This window comes from Aspergillus puulaauensis, chromosome 2 (assembly GCF_016861865.1).
Source record: "Aspergillus puulaauensis MK2 DNA, chromosome 2, nearly complete sequence".
NCBI lineage: Eukaryota > Fungi > Ascomycota > Eurotiomycetes > Eurotiales > Aspergillaceae > Aspergillus > Aspergillus puulaauensis.
This window is the reverse complement of record NC_054858.1, coordinates 4,306,604-4,332,506: the sequence shown is the minus strand read 5'-3', so window position 1 is coordinate 4,332,506 and position 25,903 is coordinate 4,306,604. Positions and strand designations below refer to the sequence as shown.

The 25,903-nt window shown below is 50.3% G+C and overlaps 12 protein-coding genes across 12 annotated transcripts; 4 read left to right on the top strand and 8 right to left on the bottom strand.

The window, feature by feature from the left end:
• Window positions 1-518: 518 nt before the first annotated feature.
• On the bottom strand, window positions 519-827 carry APUU_21784S (uncharacterized protein; the record flags this gene model as incomplete). Its single annotated transcript, XM_041700575.1, has 1 exon — window positions 519-827. One exon carries the CDS (start codon window positions 825-827, stop codon window positions 519-521), a length of 309 nt encoding a protein of 102 aa, XP_041553546.1.
• A 516-nt stretch (window positions 828-1,343) lies between these two features.
• On the top strand, window positions 1,344-2,050 carry APUU_21783A (putative NADH-ubiquinone oxidoreductase 178 kDa subunit; the record flags this gene model as incomplete). Its single annotated transcript, XM_041700573.1, has 3 exons — window positions 1,344-1,457; window positions 1,569-1,813; window positions 1,894-2,050. 3 exons carry the CDS (start codon window positions 1,344-1,346, stop codon window positions 2,048-2,050), a joined length of 516 nt encoding a protein of 171 aa, XP_041553545.1.
• A 244-nt stretch (window positions 2,051-2,294) lies between these two features.
• On the bottom strand, window positions 2,295-3,620 carry APUU_21782S (protein-histidine N-methyltransferase; the record flags this gene model as incomplete). Its single annotated transcript, XM_041700572.1, has 3 exons — window positions 2,295-2,957; window positions 3,038-3,343; window positions 3,465-3,620. The coding sequence occupies 3 exons, from the start codon at window positions 3,618-3,620 to the stop codon at window positions 2,295-2,297; spliced, it is 1,125 nt and encodes a 374-aa protein (XP_041553544.1).
• Window positions 3,621-4,179: 559 nt separating this feature from the next.
• CYS3_2 (cystathionine gamma-lyase CYS3) lies at window positions 4,180-5,594 on the bottom strand (the record flags this gene model as incomplete). The annotated part of the gene is made up of 4 exons (XM_041700571.1): window positions 4,180-4,761; window positions 4,825-5,272; window positions 5,328-5,413; window positions 5,478-5,594. 4 exons carry the CDS (start codon window positions 5,592-5,594, stop codon window positions 4,180-4,182), a joined length of 1,233 nt encoding a protein of 410 aa, XP_041553543.1.
• A 794-nt stretch (window positions 5,595-6,388) lies between these two features.
• On the bottom strand, window positions 6,389-7,311 carry RPC25 (DNA-directed RNA polymerase III subunit RPC25; the record flags this gene model as incomplete). The annotated part of the gene is made up of 7 exons (XM_041700570.1): window positions 6,389-6,433; window positions 6,483-6,657; window positions 6,710-6,773; window positions 6,833-6,919; window positions 6,982-7,078; window positions 7,139-7,237; window positions 7,300-7,311. 7 exons carry the CDS (start codon window positions 7,309-7,311, stop codon window positions 6,389-6,391), a joined length of 579 nt encoding a protein of 192 aa, XP_041553542.1.
• A 447-nt stretch (window positions 7,312-7,758) lies between these two features.
• On the top strand, window positions 7,759-9,845 carry APUU_21779A (CCCH zinc finger protein; the record flags this gene model as incomplete). Its single annotated transcript, XM_041700569.1, has 2 exons — window positions 7,759-9,579; window positions 9,663-9,845. 2 exons carry the CDS (start codon window positions 7,759-7,761, stop codon window positions 9,843-9,845), a joined length of 2,004 nt encoding a protein of 667 aa, XP_041553541.1.
• Window positions 9,846-11,623: 1,778 nt separating this feature from the next.
• APUU_21778A (GPI anchored serine-threonine rich family protein) lies at window positions 11,624-12,392 on the top strand (the record flags this gene model as incomplete). The annotated part of the gene is made up of 2 exons (XM_041700568.1): window positions 11,624-11,831; window positions 11,893-12,392. 2 exons carry the CDS (start codon window positions 11,624-11,626, stop codon window positions 12,390-12,392), a joined length of 708 nt encoding a protein of 235 aa, XP_041553540.1.
• Window positions 12,393-13,705: 1,313 nt separating this feature from the next.
• AGNR1 (uncharacterized protein) lies at window positions 13,706-15,067 on the bottom strand (the record flags this gene model as incomplete). The annotated part of the gene is made up of 3 exons (XM_041700567.1): window positions 13,706-14,491; window positions 14,582-14,816; window positions 14,904-15,067. 3 exons carry the CDS (start codon window positions 15,065-15,067, stop codon window positions 13,706-13,708), a joined length of 1,185 nt encoding a protein of 394 aa, XP_041553539.1.
• Window positions 15,068-16,076: 1,009 nt separating this feature from the next.
• APUU_21776S (uncharacterized protein) lies at window positions 16,077-16,994 on the bottom strand (the record flags this gene model as incomplete). The annotated part of the gene is made up of 2 exons (XM_041700566.1): window positions 16,077-16,610; window positions 16,671-16,994. The coding sequence occupies 2 exons, from the start codon at window positions 16,992-16,994 to the stop codon at window positions 16,077-16,079; spliced, it is 858 nt and encodes a 285-aa protein (XP_041553538.1).
• Window positions 16,995-17,724: 730 nt separating this feature from the next.
• nop12 (rRNA-processing protein NOP12) lies at window positions 17,725-19,386 on the bottom strand (the record flags this gene model as incomplete). The annotated part of the gene is made up of 2 exons (XM_041700565.1): window positions 17,725-19,185; window positions 19,264-19,386. 2 exons carry the CDS (start codon window positions 19,384-19,386, stop codon window positions 17,725-17,727), a joined length of 1,584 nt encoding a protein of 527 aa, XP_041553537.1.
• A 1,379-nt stretch (window positions 19,387-20,765) lies between these two features.
• On the top strand, window positions 20,766-23,037 carry APUU_21774A (uncharacterized protein; the record flags this gene model as incomplete). The annotated part of the gene is made up of 4 exons (XM_041700564.1): window positions 20,766-21,642; window positions 21,699-21,768; window positions 21,834-22,320; window positions 22,387-23,037. 4 exons carry the CDS (start codon window positions 20,766-20,768, stop codon window positions 23,035-23,037), a joined length of 2,085 nt encoding a protein of 694 aa, XP_041553536.1.
• A 650-nt stretch (window positions 23,038-23,687) lies between these two features.
• Window positions 23,688-25,882, bottom strand: APUU_21773S (putative dynein intermediate chain; the record flags this gene model as incomplete). The annotated part of the gene is made up of 3 exons (XM_041700562.1): window positions 23,688-24,821; window positions 24,881-25,678; window positions 25,748-25,882. The coding sequence occupies 3 exons, from the start codon at window positions 25,880-25,882 to the stop codon at window positions 23,688-23,690; spliced, it is 2,067 nt and encodes a 688-aa protein (XP_041553535.1).
• Window positions 25,883-25,903: the final 21 nt, after the last annotated feature.

Below are 25,903 nucleotides of genomic sequence, written 5' to 3'. Positions count from 1 at the left end.
TGGACCAATATTGGCTCAAGAAGTAGGAGTGCGAAGAGAAAGCCACCCGGTATGCTTCCAGATTGATATACGTACAGAAAGCAGGCTAAAGGCGGTCCATGTAGGAGCAGGAACAATGATAAGGCACGAGATAAAAAAAAAAAAAAAAGGAGGCAGGCAAAAAACGTGCCGCGGAGCACGGAAGCTGCGTGTATGCACGAATGGTTAGGGTCCACGAAGACAAAAAGGTCGGGTGGCAGGCTGGCAGCAGATGAGCATGCAGGCTAGAATGCCAGAACAGGTCTCAGAGGATAAGTTTCTAATATAATTTATTTCCAGTGTGTATTTAAACATAAAGAGGCAAAATAAAACAAAATATCAACACATGGCCATCACCAAAGCGTCTTCTGACGAGAAAACTGCACACCCGACAAGCGACAGCGTCTCGCCTTGGGAGGGCTAAACAGGGATTCAGGCGGACCGAACCGTGGGGATGAACTGTTAGTCTGTTAGTTACCTACCCATCCGATGAGTCAAAACTAGGCAGGAGAGGTAAGAGCATAGATTTGGGAGCGAAACGTCGAAGCCACTGTGGACCGAGCGCTCCGATACAGATTGCAGCTCGGAACCAATGATCGTGCATAGTTCGAGCAATTGGGCATCAATGACTGGGTGTTCGAGGGCCACATAGCAATTCCGAATTTCTCGGGAAGAGGGAAAGAAAACCCAAGTGGTGGAAGCAATATTCCCAAAACACCGAAAGAGAGGTTGGCCTGTGGGTCAGTAACACTAAGTGTATAGAGCGGTGACATGTTGTCGCTCTTATCCATAGACTGCCAAGCGTGCATGGATTAGCAGGAAAAAGAGCCCAATTGAAGGGTAGCTCAGAAATAGCAGTGGAGAGACCATCAAGAGTGAGGCGTTTTGTCGAGTTAGCCATGCATGAGCGCCAGAACGGTCTGGCGCTCATTGAAGCGCGTTCATCCAGGAGCGCCAACACAGCAGCCAACTGACTACCCACATGTCGGGGCGGGTTTTGGTCCTGATGACCGGTGTCAAAGACAGCATTATTGATAGACCATATTATGGGTCTGCCCACCGCAAAAGTACGGTTTGGGCGATGAGATGAAGAGATGAAGTTGAAGAGCTGGAGATATCGAACGAAATGCGAAGACGACGACGAAACCCTGGACTGAACACTCGGTTGGCCAACCAGCGCCAAGACCATGTCAGCAAGCTAGCTTGATTGGGTGCTATCTGTCACGTGATGTGTTATCCGGCTCCGCGCCGCTCTTCGACCTCAACTCCCACTTCGGTGACGGCATCAGAATTATTCGGTGCCGCCAATTGTCGTCCTCCACACCATGATTCTTGCTCGGCGATCGGTCGCTCCGGCGCGGCTTCTGCTGCGAAACCAGCAACGGCGGTTTGACTCACATGCAGCTCACCACGCTGCACCTGTGAACGAGAGTTTTGGTGTACGTTCTTCTTTCGGGATCCCAATGGCGGATAGTGACGCCGGGGAGTTTCCTCACCAACTGAAACTAGTAACTGGCATGGCTAACGATAATTTACTGTGAAACTTACAGCGCAGTTTTTATGTCGCCGTCGGCACCTTCGCTGGGTGCTTTGCCCTCTACCAATTCTCAAAGCCCACCAAGGGTTCCGACTCGAAATCCTGGTTCACCGGCCTCATTGAGAAGTGGACTCCTTCGGAGAAGATCTTTGAGGAACGAAATGCAATTCACACCGCTGCTGCGGAGAAGGCCGCCCAGGACCGTCACCTCTTCCTGAGCCGGAGCGCTAGCGATGTTTATGAATTGAAGAGCCCCGAGTACGTTGTTGCCCAGGCTGTCTTGGTCCCTCGGGAATCAAGTGTCACCGAACTAACTGGTGTTGTTCTTATTTAAATAGGACGAGCTTTCAGCCCGGCCACCCCTACAATGTCGTCGCTGGCAGCAAGGCCGACTTGAGCCACGTTATCGCGCACTACGAGCAAAAGAACCAGAAGCTTGAAGAGGCTCGCGTTGCCCGTATGCAGGATGGCAAAGTTATTTCCATATATGACTAGATTTGAATTTATCCTTGCGGGGGTTCGCAAAATGCCGGTGGTCGACATGACTATTAAAGGTGTGCTGTACATATAGTTAAGTTAAAGTTTCAGGTTTCGTGCATTGATTTCTCCTTTGTGATCTTATGCTCCAGTCAATATTTGCTATGCCGTAGTCATTGAAGAAAAGACTAGCCCACGACGAAGTTTAATGAAGGTATTGAAGTTAGATGCATATTCGTACTTACAGCGTTACTATGTAGTCTTATTTACTTAATTTGATTTCCAAAATTATTCTCCCGACGCCGCCAGATTTGACATCCACCCGCTGTTCGACGTCTAAGTCATCACCACTTACTTCTCGTAATACAGCCAAAAACTCATCCACGCCTCCTCCAACCCCAAAGTACACTTTTTTCGCAGCGACCAGAGCCCTACTCTCAACCGAATAACGATGGGACAACGCTAACAATGTCTCTGAGAATGCTGCCAACGAAGCAGGTGAGTATATTGTCTCACTCGCAAGAATCAACCTCTTATAGCCCGCTAGTTCCGGAGATGAGAATACCAAGTCCACAAACAAAGGAGACCAGGCGCCGGAGATGAAATCGATGGTAATGCCCCGGCGCGCGAGATCGGTTTGCAGTCCTTCCAGGAGCTCTGGTGTAATATCTAGCTCCTCTTCCTGCGTGTCTTGACTGCCCTCTGCCTGACTGTCAGACGATCCAGTGGAATTGCGGCGGTTGACATAGTGGTTCCATGTTAAAATGAGGTTCGGTAGGGTAACTAGGCGAAGAACTGCAGAATTGTAATCCGCAAATGTGAAGTGCGTTCTCCTCTTTGCCGATGCTGCATTTGAGCCGGCCTCTGTTTGAGAGAGTAGCTGAGCAAATAAAGCCAGTGATGGAACCGCAGTTCCTGAGCCAAGCTAGTATAATTGTAAGTACCCATCATCTGAATATGTACCTAGTCCCAAGAGACAAGGACTAGGGTGCGGAAAACACTAACCTCAATAATATGTCTATCCTCGAATCCAATTCCCTCACCAGAAACTAACTCAGCCAAATCAATTGAACACTCCCATGTCTTGAAGCCACCTTCATAAAAATTAGGCGTAATATCACCCTTCTCCAATCCAGCAATGAGGTCGCTGTTCTGCTCCTCAGCACTATCCTCAACCATCAGCTGAGCACGGATATCAAAAATCTCTCTGCGAGCAACGGTAAGTGCCCCGCCATCAGGGGTTGCCCCTGCATCCTGTGGAGGACGGATAGTGCACTTGTTGTATGATATTTGTGACGGCAACGTCGAGAGCTATTTTATGGTTAGCGATTATTGCTCTTCTGTCCGCGAATCAAGCCTCTTATCCACATAGGGTTTGATGGGAGACTATCAAGACATATTTGATATGATCTAGAGGGTCAGATATACTTACCCATTCCCTCATTTCATGCTTCTGCGCTTTCACAAGCTCCGGAAGCGTCGACACTGCACCACTATCTTGGACGCCACCCTCGTTGACATCGTTGACCTCGGTCTCATCAACATCGATGTCATCCCCGGAGAAGCCAAAACTGAAGGTGGAAGTCATCACTATAAGTTGAAAGAGCCAGAGGACAGCTCAAAAAGCCAATAATATAAATGCAGCGTTTGTTAAGAGAGTAGAGAAACAATCATATATTGAGCGTTATGCAATCGCTCTTTTCAATCCCGGTACAATAAATTGGCGGCGCGCAGATCTGGCTGGCTTGGCGGGGGCGTTTTTATGGTGAATAAGTCCCAATATCCAAGACTAGGAGCTTCAAATAGATGTCCGTTTACGGTTGTAGCCAAAGCCCGTTGGATTTTGTTTAGTTATTTCAAGTTCTTGGGATGTAAATTTTCGTGGGCTGCATAGCTAACTAACTGGTTACTTAGTTATGCAGATTACTAATCATGGCAAAGCATAAATTTGACTTGCATCAATTACATTGTTGTATAGGATTTCTTTTTTGTTATTGAAGAGAATGCAAAGACTTGTTCTGATGTACGCTTATATTATCGCAGATAGAGGCTTCGAAAGCGCCATATGAGGCTTAAATAGGTCTATTAATATGGACTGTAGCTCTATCGCTCTACTACAATTAAACTCAATATCCAACTTCAAAAATCTATGCACTCCCGTTCTTCGTAGATTCACTTACAGCCACAGCCCTCTCGAGAGCCTGTAGCGTGTCGGTTGTGAGGTCCTTCGCATCCTCAATACCGCAGCTCATGCGGATCAAGTCGTCGTAAACACCGGCGGCCTCGCGCTCCTCCTTCGGAATTCCGGCGTGAGTCATGCTAGCAGGAACTTCGCAAAGACTCTCGATACCCCCTAAGCTCTCTGCAAGGGTGAATATCTTGGTATATTCGCAGAAAAGGTGGGCTGCTTTTTGACCTCCGCGAATTCGGAAACTCAGCATACCACCACCCATTCCTTGGCGATGTTGCCGAACGGCAATCTCTCGGTCCCGGTGAGACTCGAGACCAGGGTAATTCACGGAGATCACATGAGGCGAAAATTCAAGCGCCTGAGCAACAGATGTGGCGTTGGTGGTGGCTTCGCGAGCACGCAAGTGTAGAGTCTTCAGACCACGATGAGCAAGCCAGCAATCAAACGCGGATGGTACGGCGCCGATTGCATTTTGGAGGAACGTATAACGCTCCTTCAAATCTTCTGAGTTAAAGGCTGCGACACCCATTAAAACATCCTATATTCCCATTAGGCATATGCAAACAGACCAAGTTGATTTGCAGATAAGAATTCAACTCACGGAATGTCCATTAATGTACTTCGTAACAGAGTGGACGACGACGTCAGCACCGTGGTCCAACGGGTTCTGAACGTATGGGCTCATGAACGTATTGTCGACTACGACCAAGACGCCATGGCGATGCGCGATTGCGGCAACTTTGCGAATATCAACCAGAGACAGGGTGGGATTTGACGGAGTCTCGATCCACACCAGCTTGGTTTCGTTTGGCCGGATCAGCTTTTCCACATCCAACTCTAAGCACGAGGTAAACGACACCTCCACGCCATGCGCCGAAGCGACCTTGGTGAAGTATCTATGTGTTCCTCCGTATACGTCCGAGACGGAAACGACGTGCGAGCCGGGAGCTAAAGAGTGGAGGAGCGTTGCCGTTGTGGCAGAACCGGAGGAGAAAGCTAAGGCGTATTTCGCATGTTCGAGAGCAGCAACGGCCTCTTCGAAGTTATCTCTGGTAAAGGTTAGTATTCTCTGCCAGACACCGCGAGTAAGGTGCTTGGACTAACCGGTTGGGGTTTGAGCTGCGAGTGTATTCATACAGCCCTACCGGCTTTCCGACGCTTTCCTGGGCGAATGTAGTAGACAGGGAGATCTGGTTGGTACATCAGTGCCTGCACAATAAAACCCAGCAATAACGCCAAGGGCTGAGAACTGACCGGCGCAATGACAGCCCCGGTGGTGGGATCGTGGGGCGCCCCTGCATGGACGGCCAGCGTCGCAAACTGGCGCTCCTGCGTTTGGCCGTTCTGGCCGTTGGAGGGGAAGTCTGTCATCGTCACGGGACTTGGAGGGGGGAAAGAAAACAACAAAAATTATGTAGAACTGCAGAACTGCAGAAGAGAAGTCGTTCTTGAGACCTGACGCCTTGTCTTTGAAGAAGTGTTCGAAACAAAGAAATGCTGCACCCAGTGACTGGCAGCAATTGCGGTTTATACGCAAGGAGTTTGCGACCGCTGATTTGTAATGATGGGAATATTCGTCAGAGTGAAACAAATCCAGGGCAATGCCGCGAGAAGGTTCTCAGCATTTATAATGGAATGGCTGTGGCTGCGGAAAATTTCTCGTCTCCATGTTTCTTTTACGTTGCACCCTCAGTTCCTCACCGAGCCCTGATGGACGACTGGCGGACCGTAAGGCAATCATCGATCTGGTCCCACGCCTAGTTCCAATAAAGACGTTGAACTGGCGGCTCGACTCCACTATCTGGACACGAGTTTATTCATATTATTTCCCTCAACTGTTATTAACATCTTCTCGTCCCGCTGGTAACCGAGGCGCATTATTGAGCTTGCACCGCGCATCTTCTGGCGCAGATGTTGCTGGTATTTGCCCTAAACCGGCGTTCCTGGCGGCATTCCAATCACCGGGCTTCATTGTGTCGCCTTTATCGCCTACAATAACGTCATCTTGAGCCTCAAATTTTACTGTTGTTTTCGGTCTTTTCGTCTATACTACGTAGTATTACTTGTTGCGCTGGGAATTAAGTGTATATTATTCATATTCCAATGCAGGTCGTTATACAGTCGTTGAAGCACAGATATCGATGAATGCGTCTAGACATCACGGTCTACCACCATGATGTCGGCCCTAGACCAGCCATTTGCATTGATCCCTGCGGAATGTTAGAAGGCTGCAGGTGGTGCCAATGGGCTTGTACGTACGATAATTGAATATGGTGGCTTGCGGTCAGTCGCAGGGCCATCTCCGAGATCTGGGGCATTGGGGATCTGGTCATGCCAATCTTCCATTTCAACGCGGAAGCGGACAACCTCTCCTACATCGAAATAGAAGGTCCCCTCTTCATTCTCCCATATCCAGACCTGGTCTTGGTAATCGCTAATATGTGTTAGATATCATCAAATAGTTAAAAGGAGAACAAGGGACTCACAATCTAGCACCATCCAAAAGAAGGTCTGGAGGTACGAGGATGTCATTGAAAAATTCGACGCCGACTGAGTAGTAGATGGGTTAGCATGCAACTTGAGAACACGATCGAAGGCTTGATGAATACTTTTTATGCCGTGCTCAGTGGCGCTAGAGATCTTGCCTAGCACAATCTCTCCTCTAAATGGGCGAAATACAATAAGCCGGAACTTGACTGTAAAATGATTTGCGCTATGAGCTTCGTGAGCAGGAGAGTTGATCTCGAGATTAGCTCACCATTCACGTTGACAAGCCCGTTTCCATGGCCAATCAAACCATCCGATGACTCTAAGAGGTCATAGAAGCCAATGCAGAGACCAATCTTTTGGATCACCTAGGCATAGTATAGTCAGAACGCTGTGTACAGAGATGGACAAAAAAGCTAGGCACTCACTTTGTTGGCATATTTTTCATTAATATTGTCCTCGATGGCAATAGAACTATATTTAGAGAAATCCTCTGGGGAAATCTGAATAAGATCTGAGATGGTAGTCTGGATAACAACTGTAAGATCCAGCCACTTTCAAAATCATCTTAATTTTAATCACAACTCACAAGAATAAACATGGTGGGGGAAGAGCGCGAGAGCAGGCCGGAAATCTCAAATTTAGAGCAGTCACACGAGGTAAGATAGAGAGATTTGATTAAACGCCAGTTCCATGTTCAAATTTCACGTCTGCGCAGTTTCTGATAATGATCTGAATCAAGGCTCATTCGTCGATGATCATATTTATGTCTCGAGCTCAACACTCAAGAGAAGTTGAAGACTCACGATTCCATGCCCTTCAGCCAATCGCAGGCAGAGGATCCGCCCGATTTTTCTGGCTGTCAAGTTCAGCACGTGACCAGTCTAGCTCCCAGCTCGGAACGGGTGAACTTGCCGCTTCTGACCCGCTCCATGTGGAAACTTGATGGGAACTTTTGGAGCCGCAGAGCTTTGTCGCCGTCTTCGAAATGCTGTGAGGATGGGGTTCATGTTCTCTGTTTTTGAAGGTCGACCGAGATCTTCCCGCAATGAACCCTCAGGGATTCTCCTTCCCTCCCCCTCCCCCTCCCCCTCCTGTGCAACAGCATCAGCCGCAGCAACAATATCCTCATAACGCTGCTTACACGCCCTATGGCCAAAATCACCATGGCCAACGGGGTGGTCGTGGAGGAGGTGGCGGAAATTTTAGAGGCCGTGGAAGGGGGATTGGGAATAGAGGAGGAGGCAGAGGAGGCAATTTTATGTCCTCTGATGCCAACCGCCCTAGTGGTTATCCAGCAACTGCTGGCGGATATGGGCCCATGAATTACTTAGGGTATCCAACTCAACATGTACCCAACCAGCAGACGGGCATCTCAGCACCGCAGTATATGCAGCAACCGATGCAGAACTTCCAGAACTCGGTGAGCGGAAATTCATTCGCCTCTGCACCACATTATACGCATCCTTCGGTCCATGGGACACCTTACCAACGCCAACCCTCCTACGATGCTTCTTATGCAACGTCGAATACGCAACAGCCAGCTGTGTACAACCAGACTCCCATACAAGCTACATCGTCAGCCTCGCCAGCGATTATGGTTCCGCCCGTGCATTGGGGTTTTCAGAATACCGGACAATCAGGGTCTTTTGCTGGACCGCAACGTCCGAGCCAACGTGGTCCCCGTCAGAACAATGCATACAATCATCAAAGTACATCAGGGAAGCATGACAACAAGCGGGATCACATATCAGCGTTTGGAAAACCCCAATCGGCAGCTCCACGTGTTCCTGCACCGCCCCCGGTACCCAGCTTTGGAAACCCTCTACCTTCAAAACCACCTGCGCCAGCGGATACCTCACGGAAACCGAAAAAGAAGAAGAGAAAGCATAACCAACTCGGGTTAACACCGAAAACGGAAGAGCACGAATCAAGTGAAGAGGAGGATGACGCTGACGAAGAAAAAAGGCTGGCTGCCGGCGGTGCGGCTGCGAGTGCCGCTTTGCAAGTTACATACAGAGGGCGGACATCTAAATTACAAAGCTCTGCAGAAATTGCAGCTTGGATCGAGGAACGCAAGAAGCGTTTCCCTACTCAAGCGAAGATCGAGGAGAGGAAAAAGGCCATGGAAGACGCGAAGAAGGAAAAGAAAGTAAAGGAAGAAGCGCAACGGCAACAGAAGGAAGCGCGCAAACCAGCGATGGCACATGGGGAGAAGGATCAGGAAAAGCACGGGCGAATAGAACAGCCTCGAGATTCTAAAGATCCCGCGAATGCAGCCGCGAAAGCCAAGTTAAAGGCCGAAAAGCTGCGGCGGAAACTGCTGAAGGAGGAGAAACGAATAGCACAAGCAGAGGCCGACGCCGAACGCATCCGCAAGCTTGAAGGGCTGCAAGAGGATTCCTCGCAACAAAATGCGGCACCAAAACCCACTATTCAGGAAGTGGATGAAGATCGAGGACTGGAGTCTGCAAGCCAAGGTAGCCATACCAAGGATGGACCTCGAGCTCAACTACAAAGCGAGAACCGACAACCTTCGACGACATACGATGAAGGTGCCGTTAGCGACTCCGTCTCGAGTACCGACGATAGCGATTGGACATCTTCAAGCGGATCCGACCTGTCATCATCATCGGACTCTGATAGTGGCGATGATGATTCTGCGCCGGAGCAAGCAACTTCGCGCCGCGAGGGACCAGAGCGAGTCCCACCGCCCGCTCGAGACGAAAAAAAGCAATTATGTCGACATTTCGCTCGCAATGGCCGTTGTCCGCGAGGGAAGGCGTGTAAGTTCGTGCATGATAAGTCGGAACGTGCGACGAAAGCAAAGCCAGTGGAGAGCAAGGGACGAAAGGGCCTGTTGCAAGCGGTAAGTGTCAAGCTACAAGATCCAGCGTTGTCTCCGATAATATATTCTTGAATTCGAACCCGGCTAATCCGACCGTTCTTTAGCTCCTCGATCGTCAGAAAGAAGATGAGAACCGGAAATTCATGGAAACAATTGTGTGGTTAGGCGAGAACGGGCTCCTTGATGAACCTGCGGCTCAAACGGATGTATCTCTGGATTCCACACCAAACAACGCCAGTGGTGTTCAGGATCGCACTGAAAATAGTCAGCTGCGGGATAGTCTATAAAATACCTGTATTTTCCCGGCTTTGGTGATCGTATATTATTAGTATTATTAGTGTAGTATAATTTTTGATCACATCCAAGGCCCCCACAAGGCGGCCTCATCAAATTCCAGGCCTATATATGGGGCCGTTCACAAAATCGCCAGCACTCCCTGACTTGAGTAGCCGAGATCCCCTTGCATAGTATACGGCGAAAATCAACATTCAAGCACACGAGAAGCCGCTGTCAACCTGCGACGAATGACCAGTGATGTCTCACCAGCGACCATAAGGCATAAACGCTGCTCCAGACTGCAAGAAATAAGGTGTCTCGGGACCTGCAGATTTGTGAGACATTGATCACCGTCCCGGATTTTCGGCCCTGTGTGATTGCATATCAACATCTGGCACTCTGGCTCTGGTCCACCTTGTCGGGCCCTGTTAATCTCAGAGCATCCGATCCTAATTCCAGCTCTACTGCGATTCGTCCGCCGGGCCGCTTATCAGGAGTTTCTCCAGAATGGTTATTTTAGCCAAATTAGCGCTTCCGTTCGATCCCGCCAAGATCGCTGTGATAGTAGTATCCTGTATCAGGGAAACCTCGTTACGCCGGTTATATTACGATGTGCGGGCCACGCTGCTTCCCCTCGTGATCTCCGTTGTCTTCGCTGTCTTGTGCTCGTCTATCTTTGTTTGTCTGGCTCTTACCACCATCAGCATTCAGCGCCGTTTGCTCGCTCCCCACCCTATAAGTGCCTCAACTATTGTCAGTCCCGTGGGAGGTCTGCTTCTGAATCTGCACACCAACAATGGCACAAGTAATGGCAACCGCGGAACGTGTTTGGCTCCCTTGTTGCCCAGCGGCCTGTGCTAAGAAACTCTCTGGCTCGGACCGCCACCCAACCACGAGCCATGGCACATGAACAGCGGTGCCTCTGGCAGCGTCTGGCTAGCGAGTAGCTGCTTAGTGAGGATATCCAATTCCAATTATTTTTGATGCTCCGCCACTTTTTCAATGGGCCTAGGCCAATTTGTCGAGCCGTCGCGCGATAGCTCGGTGCTATCTTTATCGCGGGCGGGCGTAATCCTGTTCTCTCCATGTAAGTGGGTGCCGACGGATGCTGATTTGCCAAATCATGGATACGCTTTACATGGAGAGTCTAAGAGATACGTCCGAAATGAGTCCCATAATCCCATTACTTGGCCGGAGATTGGAATAATGGAATCGTTCGGACTGTCCTCCGTACTGTCATTTGCCAAACGGCTAGAAATTCTATATTACGGTCTGCAACGTTATTTCTCCTTGCACAAGATTGGAGGGCCTAGCGGAAAGCAGTTAGTTCGCTGGGACTCTGCATGTGGACCTGTGACTGCAGTCCATTCCCGGTGCGAAGCCTGCTAGTCTGTGCAAGCTAAGTTTGCTAACTGGAAGGAGTCAAATTTGGGAAACTCGCCTCCCCCGATGGCGGACGCCGGGACGAGTCTTCCCTCGCCTCTTCAAGTCTCTCCTTTTCCCTTCCCCAACGCCTCGCCGCTGCCTTTCCTTTATTCCCTCTTGATCGCCATTCCTGCTCAAATAGTCGAGCAAGTCCTTCCTTTTGGTTGCCTCTTCTGACCCCCTACACTCCTTTCCCTTGAATTTGCATTCAGTCTTTCTTTCATAATCTTTGGATTCTTAATTCGCTTTACATTTTAATCCCCGCATCTCGTTATACAATACGAATTGCCCAGTCCACTTGGCTCCGCCGCACCTGAGACACTTTACAGCCTCTTCGTATAGAGACTACAATACACCTTTCACAATGCGTTCCGTGTTCTTCCTTGCCCTCGGTGCTATTGCCACTCTCGCCGCCGCGCGTGACAATGCCTTCAACATCCCCAAGGATGGATATGAATTCACTGCTGGCGAGTCGACTACCCTGAAGTGGGCTCCCTCCACTCAGGGAACTGTAACTCTCAAGCTCCAGCATGGTGAGGCATTCGACTCCTCTACTGGTACTACTATTGCCTGTGAGTTCTCCCCAATATCTACTTGCACCATTTTGGGCGGATGTGAGCTGACTAGACCTAGCGAGCATTGCCAACTCGGGAAGCTACACATGGAGTGTCCCGAAGGACATCGCTGACCATGGCGATTACACTGTCGAGATCGTCAGCGACTCAGACCCGGACTCCTCTAACTATCTTCCTCAATTCTCTGTCCAAGGTGCCTCAGAGTCTGCTACTACCGCGTCTGAATCTGCAACACCAACTCCCGAGACTACCACCACAGAGACCTCCAGCACTAGCACCGATACCACCACCACCACCACCACAGAGACCTCTACAACTACCGAATCCTCGTCCAGCGCGTCCCCGACCCCGACAAGCACTTCTTCTGAATCGCCTAGCGAGACTCCCACTAGCAGCACCTCGACCGAGTCTTCATCTACCAGCGCCGAGGCCTCCGAGTCCCCCAGCAGCAGCTCTTCCTCTATTCCATCGGTTGACGACGGTGACAACGCCGGCATGGCCAACCGCGTGTCTGGTGGCCTGTTGGCGCTTGCCCTGGGCGTTGCTGCTCTTGTTTAATATGGCTGATGCGCCATGAGCTGAGAGTTGTTGATCTCATCAATTGTAGTCTTGCCTTGCGGCAAGTACTATCAGACATTACTTTCTTACGTGCGTCCTTTGAGCACTTTATTTTTTTTTTTTTTTACCCTTCTTCGTCTGTTGATGTACAGGATGTGCATGGACTGTAATGGTATTGGTTTTCTTCGTCTAGAAGTGATTGGATACGAATTTTCATTGTCGTGAGTGAAATTGCGGCAACTTGATTTGATTTAAACTACCCGAGCATATTATCTCTTTGTTTTGTTTGGGCTTAGGCTTTGTCCGGCATGCATTATGTATATATGTATTCAATAATGAGTATGCGACGTTACTTTGGCCTTGTCAGCTGGTCACCATCAGATCAAACGTAGAAAGGGAATCGGAATTACTAACCCAGCAGGTACTTCACTAGTAGTAGGCGAAGGTAGTACCGACTACGTACGCCTCGGTGTTGAGTTCAGCACGTTGAGCTGTAGTGCAACGGACCCCAAACTCGGCAACATAAAATACCCTCTGAGACTAAACCAGTGTCCCAGCGTCCCTTTTCCATCAAATTTGACTCAAGTTTAAGCTCCGCAGATCACGCAGGGTAACTGGGTTAATACGAAGGTGGCGTGCTCACCCCAGATTGCTTCGTGATCCTTCCTAGGCGCTTCGGAGTGAAACTGAAACACGAGGTATGAACTGACCAGTTCTTGGTCATCGCGCTTGCAGCCCTGCCAGAACTGCTCCGCCAAGGGTTTTATTCTATTTTTATTTGGCTATGGATACCTAGATATGGTTAAGGTTTTAATGACATTTGGTTGTGCGGAAGTGAAGCTCCCTCTGTTATTATTGGCTTGGTTACGGTTTGCCACAAACATGCCCCTCGCCCCACGCACTGAGACCACGGGAGTTCCTGGACCTTGTGATGTTCCTGGTCGGTGTTGTTCTTCACCGGTAGACCCCAGGGTTAAACAGGTGTCGGTTGGCACGGGTCCGTCTGTCCCGCTGGTGTTCGAGGGTTCGGTCTGGTGTAAGTGCCAGGGGAAGTTTGATTGGAAAGTTGAACTTTACGTTGTTAGGCTATAAGGCGCCACCGACTGACTATCGCTGCATTTGAAGAACTCTAAGCTCTTATGATAACTGATTGCATTCTCCCCGTCTAGTCATCGCCTATCCAGCGGCGGTGATAATAATGTCGATTCGAAGATTATATGGTCATGGCACGTAGGAAGCCATCTTCGGCTTGTACTGGGGTATGAAACGCTCACTCGCAAGAGGTAATAACAAAGAAAGACAATATTGGGTCATTATACCCATTGAGGAGAAACTCGCTTAAGGAACTTCATGAACTTGAAGAATCCCACGGCATGCTCTACATTACCGCAGGGGTCGACGACACGCTCAGGAAACGCAATGCCCGCACCGTGGAGGCCAGGAATGATTGCATTACTGCGGTCTGTGAAGCCACCAAAACTCGAATCCCATTTGAGGTCTTCGGAGAGCAGGGGCGACCTGTCAATGGATAACTCCGGGAGCGGGTCCCGGGTATACCCGATGGCTTGGGTGAGGTATGCGCATGAGGGGAGATTGCGTTCATACTGTGCCGCCTCTTTACTTTGACCACCAGCACAGTTGATCTTGGTGATGAATCGGCCCGCTTCGGAAGTCGCAAGTACATTGTCCTCCAGCTGTTGGCGGGCGAAATCAGCGGCACGGCCTTTAAGACCAGTGTTGTCTCGGAGGATCCAGCCGTCCATGTATTCTGCATACCGAAGAGGATGGCGGGTGAACCATTTAATGCGAAGCTTGGGATGGGAGGTTCGAGCCAAGTCGAAGAGATTGAGCAAGGCCAAAATGGCACTATGTGAAGCGCCAATTACTGCAACGGTGCATGGCGAGCTTTGAGGAAGAGTCGAGGCCAGCTCACTTGGCTTCAGGACTACGTCAAGGTTGAGTCTGGGTACATTGCCTCCTTGGACTGGGATAGGGACTTCCGTCGGCGACGATCCAGTGCAGAGGATGAAACGAGACGCCGTGACTTCAACTTCACCGACAGAGTCAGCCTCCCGGATGCGCACAGTCCACGAACGTGTCTAAAGAGGTTAAGGTGGAGCACGTTAGTAACACTGAAATTGAGGTCTTCCCGTCCGCTACACAGGACGGTATCGTGAGGCTCAACTAACGTAGTCTAGATTGGCAGAGATGACATGGCCGCGGCAGGTATGCACCTGCTCCGTCTTTACAATTCCATCGGTCAAAGCTCGAACGACATCTGCCGCATGATGGAGATGGCAGGGTTTGTCCTGGTCGAGCTTGGCCATAGTGGTAAAAGCATTGGGAATACGAGTGCCATTGATAACAGACCGAAATGGCTGTACTGCGGTTGCAAACGCTTGGAACAGTGCCACTTTGGTGTTGCTGATTTGATTCCAAAACTACGTCAGCTAGGAGCGCTCCTCATCTGACGTTGGTAGGCACCAGCTGTCAGACTTGGGAGACACTCACCTTGGGACTTCACGATATTTCCGATTTACACGGCCGCCCTGGAAACAAGGGTCGACCCAGACAATGTCTCCGAGTTGCTTCTCAAGCAGAGTCCCCACGACAGCCAACCCAGCCGGACCGGCACCGACAACAACAGCGGCGCATCTCTGTGGAGGACCTAGCATTTCGTTGTGCAGGCGGCGTTGTCGAAAGTAGTCCAGACGAGGGGACTTCCAAAGATTTTGATATTGGACGAGAAAATCAAGCGAATTCTACGTGAAATTACGCAGAGAAAGCCAGAACTTCGAAATTGAATGTCCAGAACCCAAAGAACGACCAAGGGGGGAAAGGCGGGCTTTATGACAGGGAGTGCAGCCCAGAAGTGAAACAAGTCGCCAGCATAATCAATCACGGGGTGCGAGACCAGCGGAGCGCATTCTCCAAATATGGGCCGATAAGAGGGGTCGCAGACTCGCAAAGGCCACTGAGGACCACACGGGACGCAGCGAGGACAAGGGAATGACGATGCGGCGTCGTTTGGCGGCCAGAATCGCTTCTCGGGCGAGAGCTCGGTTGACGGCGGTCGGGCGTGCTGCTGTTCGTTCATTCCCGCGTTTGTGCCTCACACAATGAGCAAGAAGAGTGTGATTCGCCGACTTGTGCACTCAAAACGGCAAACGCAGGGCAAGCACGACCACTCTTGCTGTTGTTGCGCCAGCAGCCCCACAGCCTCGTTCCCCCTCCTCGTCTCGGGCGACCTTCTCTGGCCGGCTTCCTTCGGCGGTCACATCGTGATCGAGTTCAGGGTTGAGCGAGGGTGCTGGGCGGCGAAGGGTGGGAGATAAGACCCATTCTTGTTGGAAAGAACTGAATTAGCCACCTCCGACCAACTTAGGCGACTGGCAGAGCATAATCTGGGGAAAAAAAGAGAAAACTCCAGGTCAAAGGACATGAGCGCAGCCTGTCCTTTTAATATGGGTCGGAGTGAGGCCCAAGCTGGGTCTTGGCGAAATTGCGTGCTTTCGTTGCCTCAGGCAGGAATGATGCCATTTCTAGATACGCCAGAGTACAATGGATAATAGACTACTGGATGGAGTAGCTGAGAGACAAAGGATTATGTCTCGTCAGAGTCGTCACTGATATGAGTGGATTCGTATTCAATCACCTAATGCGCTACTATTTAATCTGCAGACCCTATACCGCCCAGAACACCCGTACTGCTAATCCATCCACATAATTCCTCCACCCTGGGAATCGAGCTCGTGCCCATACCACTATCGAGTCCCCAAGCTCCATTTCACGGACTTGCTTTCCATCAAGAGTATCCCGCCCTCGTCCTGAATCACGGTCAACGTCCGCCGCCTCTGGAGAATCAGCTGCAATGTTGTCAAGATAGTGCCAGACGATTGTATGTCGTTTCGCACTGCGTTTTCGAGCACGGTTGCGCTGTAGTGCGTTTTCTCTAGGAAGGAGCAGGGGATCAGTAGGCGCGTAATGCTTAGGGCTCATATCAGTGGGATTCATCCGCTGGTGTATGCCCTGTCTCTGTGATGGTTCATGTGCTTTGTGGATCACCTCTGCATCAAACCATGTGAATGACCCGTCGTACGAATCTGGGCTGCCGTCAGGGTAGCCACCCTGATCGTGAGACAGAATTGAGAAGACTATTTTACGACATGGGTGAATAGTCCTATGTGGAAGCAGCTGGGGCGAAGCTGTGTCTAGAGTCTGTATGCATCTGATTAGATAGTAGCCCAGAGGAACACGGGAGTTGAAGCGCATCTTTACCTTCTCATCGAAACATAAAGGGCTCGTAGAGAGAACCGCCTGATCCACATCCTTTTGGATTGTTATCTTCTGCTGCAGCGTAAATTCACTCGAAGGCCAGTACTCGGCGGCGTCTATGATCATATCCACAACCTCTGCTGGAAGTCCGTCTGATTTTATCTTCCAGAGCAAAATATGTCGGACTTTCAAAACATCAAAAATGTCCGGATAGAACTGGTCCTCAGCTCCTTGGTCGTCTGTATGCTCATCATCCGGTGGTTGATTTCCCTGATCTGGCAATCCTACTCTAGGAGCGAAGCGCCGCGGGTTGATATGAGGGAGCATTGTCTTGCCGGAGGTGTGACTTCAAGACGGCAGGTTATGGTCTTCCGAGAAGCTGAACAACTAAGTATCGTATATGCAATGTAGCAAAACAACTCTGTTGACACTCTCTATTCAATAGGCCGCCTAGTTGAGTGTTGTTGTAAGCTTCCAGGCACCGACTTTATGCTTTATGTCACTGTACAGTTTAATGTAACGCACAATAGAGAACAACTTAGAATGATTTTCAAGATCCCCGATGAATCGGACTGGAGATTTACCTTGGTAATTGTCAAAGGCTAAGAGCTAGATAGCTATTTCCCCTTTCTTCGTCGTCTTATTCTGGGCTCGTATAGACCAGGTTGGCTTCACTGCCCCTCGTTTCTAGTAGTTGAAGCAGCCGAGTAACCCTCAAAGTTGGGATTTGTTGGCGGGATCTTTCAATGAACGAAATCTGAACGATGGGAAAAATGATACAAGAGAAGTGGGCTAGCGAAACTTCGATAATGTATTGTATTTAGAAGCAATGAGGCCTTCACTGATCGTGTTTATCTTGAGGCTGATGACGTCACATTATCTGTCCTGCAAGTTGCTCCGAGGTGTCTCAATACAATGAAATAATAATACGTAAATATTCATATTGAACATGACGGAGAGTGCCTTGGAAATTGAGATAATCGCTCTAATCATAATCCATTTGATATCCTTTTGCTGACCACATAGATATACAGGTACTAAATCAGCATCAACGACTCTATTTTCCTATTTGTGCTTTCTTGCCCCCGGCAGCTTTATAGGCCGCAGCACGCTTTTTGCTTCGGTTATCCTTTTTGGCCTTGGTGCCACGGCTTTTCGTCCGCACCCGAATGCGAGACGATCCATCTGCTGTTGCGCGGTTGCCTTCAAAAACCAGAGAGTTTTGTGAGATGGACTTCTTGCCGGCCGCCTTCAGCCTGGCCTCACTTGACCTTCCGAGCAACCTTCCGGCACGGCCATGTAGTGTTCTGTCAGCCTCCGCTAGTGACTTGGACGAGGTTTTGTTCTCTTCAGGCTTCTTTGAAATCTTCTTTGCTCTCACCACGCGCAGCTTCCGCGGTAACATCGGGGGGTATCTTTTGTCATTTAGTAGAAGGGCCTCCTCGACACAGTTTTGATCATAAAATTGAACATAGGCAAATCCCTTTCCAACACGGGTAGATCGATCACGAACTACCCGCACAGACTCGACATTGCCTCGACCTGGGGCACCGCTCTTTGATCCTTTGGTGTGAGCATTGAATGTACGCCAGAGGCCTTCTTCCACGTCAGCTGGCGCCCTATTCTTCTTCTTCTTATTCTCTCCCTCGTCGGTGCCAGTTTCATTGTCGATAAAATCGAGATTGCCGACGAAAATGCATCGCTTATGGTCGACCTTGGAGGGATGCGCTACACTATCGACACGCAGGTGTCGATCCAACACAGTTGTACCATTCAGCGCTGCAGGTGCTTTGTTCGCGGCCTGTGGTGTGCTATAGATAGCGTACGCATTAGTGCTGGGCGTGGTATCATCATGGATCTCCTGCTTAGCAAACGCAGCGCGCTTGGGTATTTTGCCGCCACTGGTAAAAGCAGTAGACCGGAAGCGTAACGAGTCGACTTTGTGAGGCCCCGTGGACTCGGGAAGAGCCGAGAGGAATGACGAAAGGTGCTTCATTAATTCCTTCTTCGCCGACTTGGAGGTGATTGCCTTTGTGGAAACATTTCCCAGAAATACAGTGCGATTAGACTTGGATAGTTCATCTTTGTCATTATCTTCGCGGTCACCAATTAGGGCTTCGTGTTTAGGGATATCCTCGTCCTCGTCGTCCTCGGACTCGGCTTCTTCGGGTTGAGAGGCTTCATTCTCACTGCCTTCATCCTCTTCCGTAACATTTGAACGTTCTTCTCGGCGCTTCTTCTGTTCCTTCTGTTCCTCTGCTGCTAAGCGACGCATATACGAATCTTCAAGGTCATCTGCGGTGGCTCGCTTTCTTTTCCGACTTGGGGGCTCGGCGACCGCCTGTACAGCGTCGTTAAGCGTACCAGCCGCGGAAAGTGATGCATCTTCCATGGGTTCGTCTTCGGAAACTGAGCCATCGTCCTGCTCAGAGGGTCGCTCCTCAGCATCATTCTCTTCAAGCTTCTTTTTCCTCTCAGCACCTAGGCGAGGTACTTCTGGAACTTTTACTGGTCCAGCCTAATGAAGAAGGGTTAGAGACATGTCACCGAACGGTTCTAAAACTTCGGTAGATCAAACGGAAGTCAAAATACGCACACTCTGCTCAAACAATGAAGCCAATGAAGGATCCACGGAGGCATTCCCGCCTAAGAATGGCAGCGAGGAACCGGTGCTGGACACCGCAGGAGTTTCCCTTTGGGGCTTTGATTTCTTGCCCATGTTGAACAATACCAATAAATAGGTTTTCAGGAGTCGACTTTGAGCAATGGAGAAACAAGAAAAAAAAATAAAAAAATTGCCCGGCGTGTTCTCTGGCCCAGCGCGATTATACTAGAAAATTATTCTTTTCTCCGTCTTTTTTTCTCTACCGCTTTTGCCCTCGGCCGTCGATCGAGCCACATGATACACCGCCTTCATGAGGTCTCAAATTCAACAACTGCAGCTCAGGCACCCAGGTTGAAGCACGCCGGAAGAAGGGCACTCTAGCAAATTATACCTGTGGCATAAGCTACTGTAAGATAATTAGACTCTGGTGCAAGCTCACCCTGCCCAAGCGCTATGGCTGCAATGTTCGATTCCCGGGCGGTGAAGAGCCCCAATTTGCGATGGAATGGTACGGCCGGCAGAAAGGAACGGTGACAATACGGGGTCCTGTAATTTTGGTGCGGTCACTCGCGATCAGCTCGGTTCCTTGGGCTCTTCGTCTTCGTCCTCCTCACTCCTCCAAATCTGCCCCAGAGAGCAGCTCCCGTTTATTTGCAGTCTCACCCTGCTTAACCCTGTCTCACAACCAGATTACACCCATAGTTTGCTCGCCGTGTTGTTTTCCGGTCTCCCTTTTCACCTTGACGTCAAACCACCTCGACTTCCATGCGGCCCATTCTCCCGCTGCGCTGCGCTGTCGTACTGCCCGCTTTCTGAAAGGCCCCATCCTTACTACGATCGGCCCTCCGTGCTCGCGAATTATTCGAATCCTTCAATCGTCAAGCCCGCTACATATCTAATTATATATATATACAGTGTTGGAGGCTGTGCTTTGGGTCTGTGTGCTTGTGCTTTCCCTCAGCGACCGTGGTGGTGAAGAGTATCGTTCCCAGTGTCGCGGCAAGCTGGTACACCACGGGTTTACTGTTAGCGCATTGTCGAATGGTATGTGATCAAGCTCTACAATTGTATCTCCCTTGCTATGAATTTTCTCCGCGACATTTCAAGGAGTTATTGCTCGCATGTATCGAACGTTCTTGATGTCGTGGTCGGCTGGCGCAGGCCCGTCTGATGATGAACGTTCTGGGGTGTGATCAATCTCCGCACCGCCTTCTGGGATCTCCTCCACCTCCTCCTCTTTGCTCCTCCTTTTCGCTTCACTGCAGTACCCATGGCCGGCTTATTTGAAGCTTCGCTTCGAAAATGACACTCCTTCTGACATTTTAATCTCGTTCGAATTAGGTTATACCTGCGCGTTACGATCTTCCCTTCCGCCCACCTTCCTCTCCCCACAAGCGCCTTCGACACGCCTCCGCCAAACATCCACCTATTTTCTCTTTTCTTCTCACCTTCGTTGATCTACCATCGCATAAACATAACAGAATCTCTTCTATATGGAGGTGGCAGAGAGCAGAGAAGCCACTGCGGTTGGTGCCCCAACCGGCAATGATGAACCCGCCCTCAATGGCGATCAAAACCTGCTTCTTCAGGATTCGCTTCTAGACGATGAACGGTCAAGCAGTCTGAGCGAAATCGATGACGTTTTAGATAACATGCCTTCTGACTACGAGTCGCCCAAGCCGGAGAAAATGGCCGCGGAAAATGACTCGGAGGCAGAAACCGAGCGCATTGACGACTCCCCAAACAACTACCGCGCGAGGACGAATATTGTAGTGAGCGCAAGTGGCTACGGCCCTAGCCCTAGCAAATTGGTGCACTCTACCACATATGAAGACGTCGAGGAAGATGAGGACCATCCGGTGGATGACTCGCCAAGCAAGTCTCGCTCCAAAAATGGTCGCACCATAGATAGTGTTGAAGAGACTCAGGACCTCGAAGATTCTACTTTATCCGACAGCGCTGGAAAGAAAAGAAAACGTCCTGAATCCGGGGATGAGATGCTGTCCGACCTCGACGAGGATGACTTCCCGCCACACAAGCGCCGCGGCTCACTCAAGAGTGATCTAAGTGACCCGCCACCCGATATGGTTCTTACGCCTGAGCCAATTGAAGAAACCTCGAAGGTGAATGAGGATGATACATTGGTTGATGACATTCCCGAGTCTGATTTGCCTTCGGCTCCTGTGAAGGGCAAGAGAGCCAAAAAGGGTAAACGGAAAGGGCGCAAAACCAGAGATGCCGACGACGACGTTGACAGTGGCACCGTTGAAACGGGTGCGGAGGTTGACGATACACCCGGCGATGATGATGCGGCGGATCGTCCAGAAGATGCTGATGACGGTGAAGCCGCCGCGAAAATAGAGGAAGAATGTAAGGCACCCGGTCGATTCCTTTTCAAGGAGCATAACTAATAGTATTACGCGCAGCAGCGAAAAGGACGACGGCTATAGACTCTTTGGTTTTACTGGAGCGAGAATTTGCAGCTCTCCGTGACAAGTATGATCTGTCTCTGATTCTTTCAATTCTGGAGTTTCCACGTTACTGACGATCTGCGTTTTCAGGATCTATGACGAAAGGATATCCAAATTAAATCGTGAGTTAGATATGCTCAAAGGCCCAAATCCAACGCATCCCGAGTTATTGCGCCAGCTTGAGTGTGTCAAAGGGTATCGCGACGCCAAGATCAGCTACGAGCACACGTTGTTCCAATATCGCCTCGAATCCTTGTTGAATAAAAGCCAGGCCGAGCGCTCTCAGGCACATAGCACATATTTTCAGCACGTCCGAGATATCCGCGAGAAACATTCGAGTGCTATCAGCAAGCAATTCTACTCGATCCAGCACGATCGTTTTAAGACCGATGATGTGAGCCCACAACACTATGTTCCGTTCCCAACGCGCCGCTCTCAGCAGATTGCGCATCAAACAGCGTACAATCAAGAGGTGTCGGTACTGGCAGGCGTCTCCAAATACGTTGGATTTCCAGCAGCTCCAACACTCTCATCTGCGCGACCAACGGAGCTTGACGAGGACCTTGAAAAGATGGGCGTAAGTTGTCTTTAATACGAATAAAAACCCAAGAAATTTGCAGGCCAATACTGACTATTTACACAGATATCCATTGAAACCAGGGCTTCGGCCTCTCAACATCAGCCACCAGTATCTCGGCCGCCCATGTCGAGCATATCATCGAACGCCTACCATACCTCCGCGGAGGAAGCCTTCCTTGAGCAAACGCCTTGGGCAAACCCGCAACATCCCGTTCACCAACATCAGCACCTTTCCCACCGACCACAGAACCGGGTCATGGACAATTCACGTGCACCTGCATTCGCTACGCCAGCGGGCCAGATGCGCATGGTGGATGTTAGCGCTCCGAATGGATCTGCCTCAACTATTGCGGAGAATTCTTCCGCCAACAATACACCTTACGGTGCCGAGCAAGACAATGCAGCGACTACTGCAGGGGGCGCGTATCCCGAATACGATGCAGACCGACGATCTGGATTTCGGTCGCTCAGTTCTTCTCCTCTAGATGTGCGAAAACCTCATCCGGCTACGTATACCCCCCACGAACATCGTCCATCGCACGGTTCCCACCGAAATTCTGGTTACTCATCACCCCCTTCCCGAATCGGCCTATTCGGACCAAGCGGCCCAAAACGGGACACCTCGCCTTCCTTGCCGTCAAAGCCTGTTAACCCCCTCCATCAACCGGCAACGATACTGGGAAACACAGGGCAAAATCAGATGGCCGCTCGATAGACTAATGCGCTTTTCCCGATAACCTTCTCGCATTTAATCTGCATGTACTTTGCTTATCTTATTGTATTGGAACTGGCCCAGGTGTTTGTGTAGACCGCGTTGACTTTTTGTATGTATGGGTTGCCATGTATGACTGGAAACGTGCGCGGCAAATTAAGCTAGGCTGTTTATACCACAGGGGGAATTGATTATGGCGTACGAACATCGGAGCTGTCTGTTCTCAACAATGATTTTCCGACTTTAGCCTTATGATATTGATATACAGTGATTGTATTTGGCGTTTGGTTCTTTCATCGGATGTGTCAGAGTGTGACATCTCTGCTCTCAGACAACTGTGAATAAGCTACAATAAAGCAGCAGGATTCGCTTCTAACTCACATTGCTTAAAGTAGGTAATGACTACGTTACAAGTATAGCCCTCACAGCCCATCATGAGAGAATGTATTATAAGTTATTACAGTTTATCACGTAATCTATTCCCATCTCCTCTGGGTTGTAGGCCTAGGAGTTGCGAAAACACATCCATTCATGCAATCCAAAATGGCGCCCGCAGGGGTATATGGTAAGTTCAATAAAGACACCACACGGCACAAGACACTAAATACAGAAAAAGAAGGAAGGGGAGTATCAACAAGATTAGATTCAATCGATTAGTTCACTCTGTCCTTATCCTTCTGTTCTAGTTTACTAACAAGTCGCTTCATGCCGGTCCACTCTTCAGAGGGAACGTCGTCGGGCGTACCGCTGAGTCCTCTTCCAACCTCGAATACGGTTACAACACCGTCAAGTCCGCCAGTTGCGAGGCGGCGACCCTCCCGCTCTTCCCAGGCGACCTTGTTTAAGCTGCGGGAGAGGACACCAGCACGACCTTTGGAGGGTGAGGTCCGTACAGCGGGAACTTCGGTGTCTGTGTAAAGGTCCCAAACCTCGAGGTTCCCTGCGCCGTCGACAACTGAGAAAACACCAGGCCGGTGCGGCGACCAGCGAGCATCATAGACAACATCTTCTCGGTTGATATCGAGGATGGGGTGGACGACTTGAGTGTCTGTGATGCCGGACGTGGCCGCCGGGGCAGTGGCAGCCGGAGGGCGGACACGCCAGAGTTTGACGCTCCAGTCCAAACTGGAGCTTAGCATGAGATCTCCGAGATCAACAGGGCCACGAGCTGGGTGGAATGCTGTTGACATGATAGGAGCGGCGTGGCCGCGGTAGGCAAGGCGGTGATCGGTGCCTGCCTTGGCGCCAGCGCGGTCATAACGGTGGCAGGGGTAAATACCGCCTTCTTCAGTGCCTACTATGAAGAAAGTTGGGTCTGATTGGGGGAATGACATCGTTGTGGGAGCAAGGTCTTCGGTCTTAGATGGTGGTGGGGTGGAGAGCTCGAGATACTCCTGAGGCTGTGCGAGCATGTCGACGGTCCAGCCGCAGACGACACCATCTGTGGACGCGGTGAGGATATTATGCGCGTTTTGTGTTCCGATAATTGAGATACTGTAGACTGGGTGGGTGTGTCCTGCACCTGTCAGGGGAGTCTTCTGGACGGGTGCACCGCCGCCAGCGCGCGATGAGCGGGTATCCCAAAGAAGTACTTGGCCGGAGTACGAGCCGCCGACAACGATGTTAGGATGGAATGGCGAAAATTTGGCGGTTAGGATATCTGAAGTGGAGTGAAACACATACTCCGGGCGGGAGTGCAAGTGTTGGTTCCAGATTTGTACAAGGCCATCTGGTTCGTGAGGTGCGGAGGGGTTCTTGGTGTATGATGCGAGGACGAGCTCGGGAAACTTTTGCGTATAAGTCCGTCAGTTGTTTGAACGACAGGGAGGAGAAAGTTATTACAAACCTTGGGGGAAAAGCAAATATCACTAATCATGCGTTTCTTGCTCCATCGTTCGTCCCAGAACTGGCAGACTTCCTTGATACCTCGCTTCTTCCTGCCGTGCTCTTCGTCATCCTCGAGTTCCGCATCCATACCACCTAATTCGTAGTCGGCCAATACGTCATATTCCTCATCCAGAGCCCGCTCAATGACCTTTGCAGATCGCTCCACGAAGTCTAGAAAGTCCTCAGAGGATGTAACAGCCTTCAGCTCGTCATCGTCAAGTTTGCGTAGTGGGTATCGTAGAGATGCGTCACCACTAGCATCATTCTGGGCGCTTTCTTCAGTGGCTTGCAGTTCCTCCTCGATTTCCTTGCGGAGCTTTTGTCGGATCTCATCATCGTGTTCTCGTTGTTTCTTGCTTGAGGGTCTGTATTCTTCATTTCCTTCACCATCCGAGTCCAACGATAATAAATCTTGCTCGCTCTGTTGTAAATCATCTGTCTGTACTCCTTTGTTGTAGGTGACAACTTCCGGCTTGGTTTCAGGGGCCTGTGGGGGCTCAGGGATAGCGACAAACGCCTCCGTTCCAACAGTTTGCACGGCAATGGATTGTGAAAGCGGTCGCGTTGGCGAGGTGATTGCCTCTGCATTGTCACCGCTGAGTTGGCTGGCGCTCAGCACCGAATTTGGCCGGCTCCCTTTCCGCGAGAGGCCATCTGCACCGCTCACCGTAGCCGAACCGGGACGGTCAACAAGGCGGGAGATCAGGTCATCGAGTTCAGCTCTACTGTCAGAGCGACTAGGAACTGGTGAAACAACCTATAGCAGTCATGTGTCAATAATCAGGTCCGTAAGCAACGTAACGAGACTAAGCGCAACCGTGCATACCTCTGAAGCATCTCCAGTACTTGCCCGCGACTGAGAGAACTCCTTTTGGCGTAACTCTCTCTGGCGTTTCAGTTCTGCTAACTTGGCCTTTTTGGCAAGAATCTCGGCCTTCCGCTGGTTATTGACGGCCGACATGACGGTGCGCCGAGAGGGTGT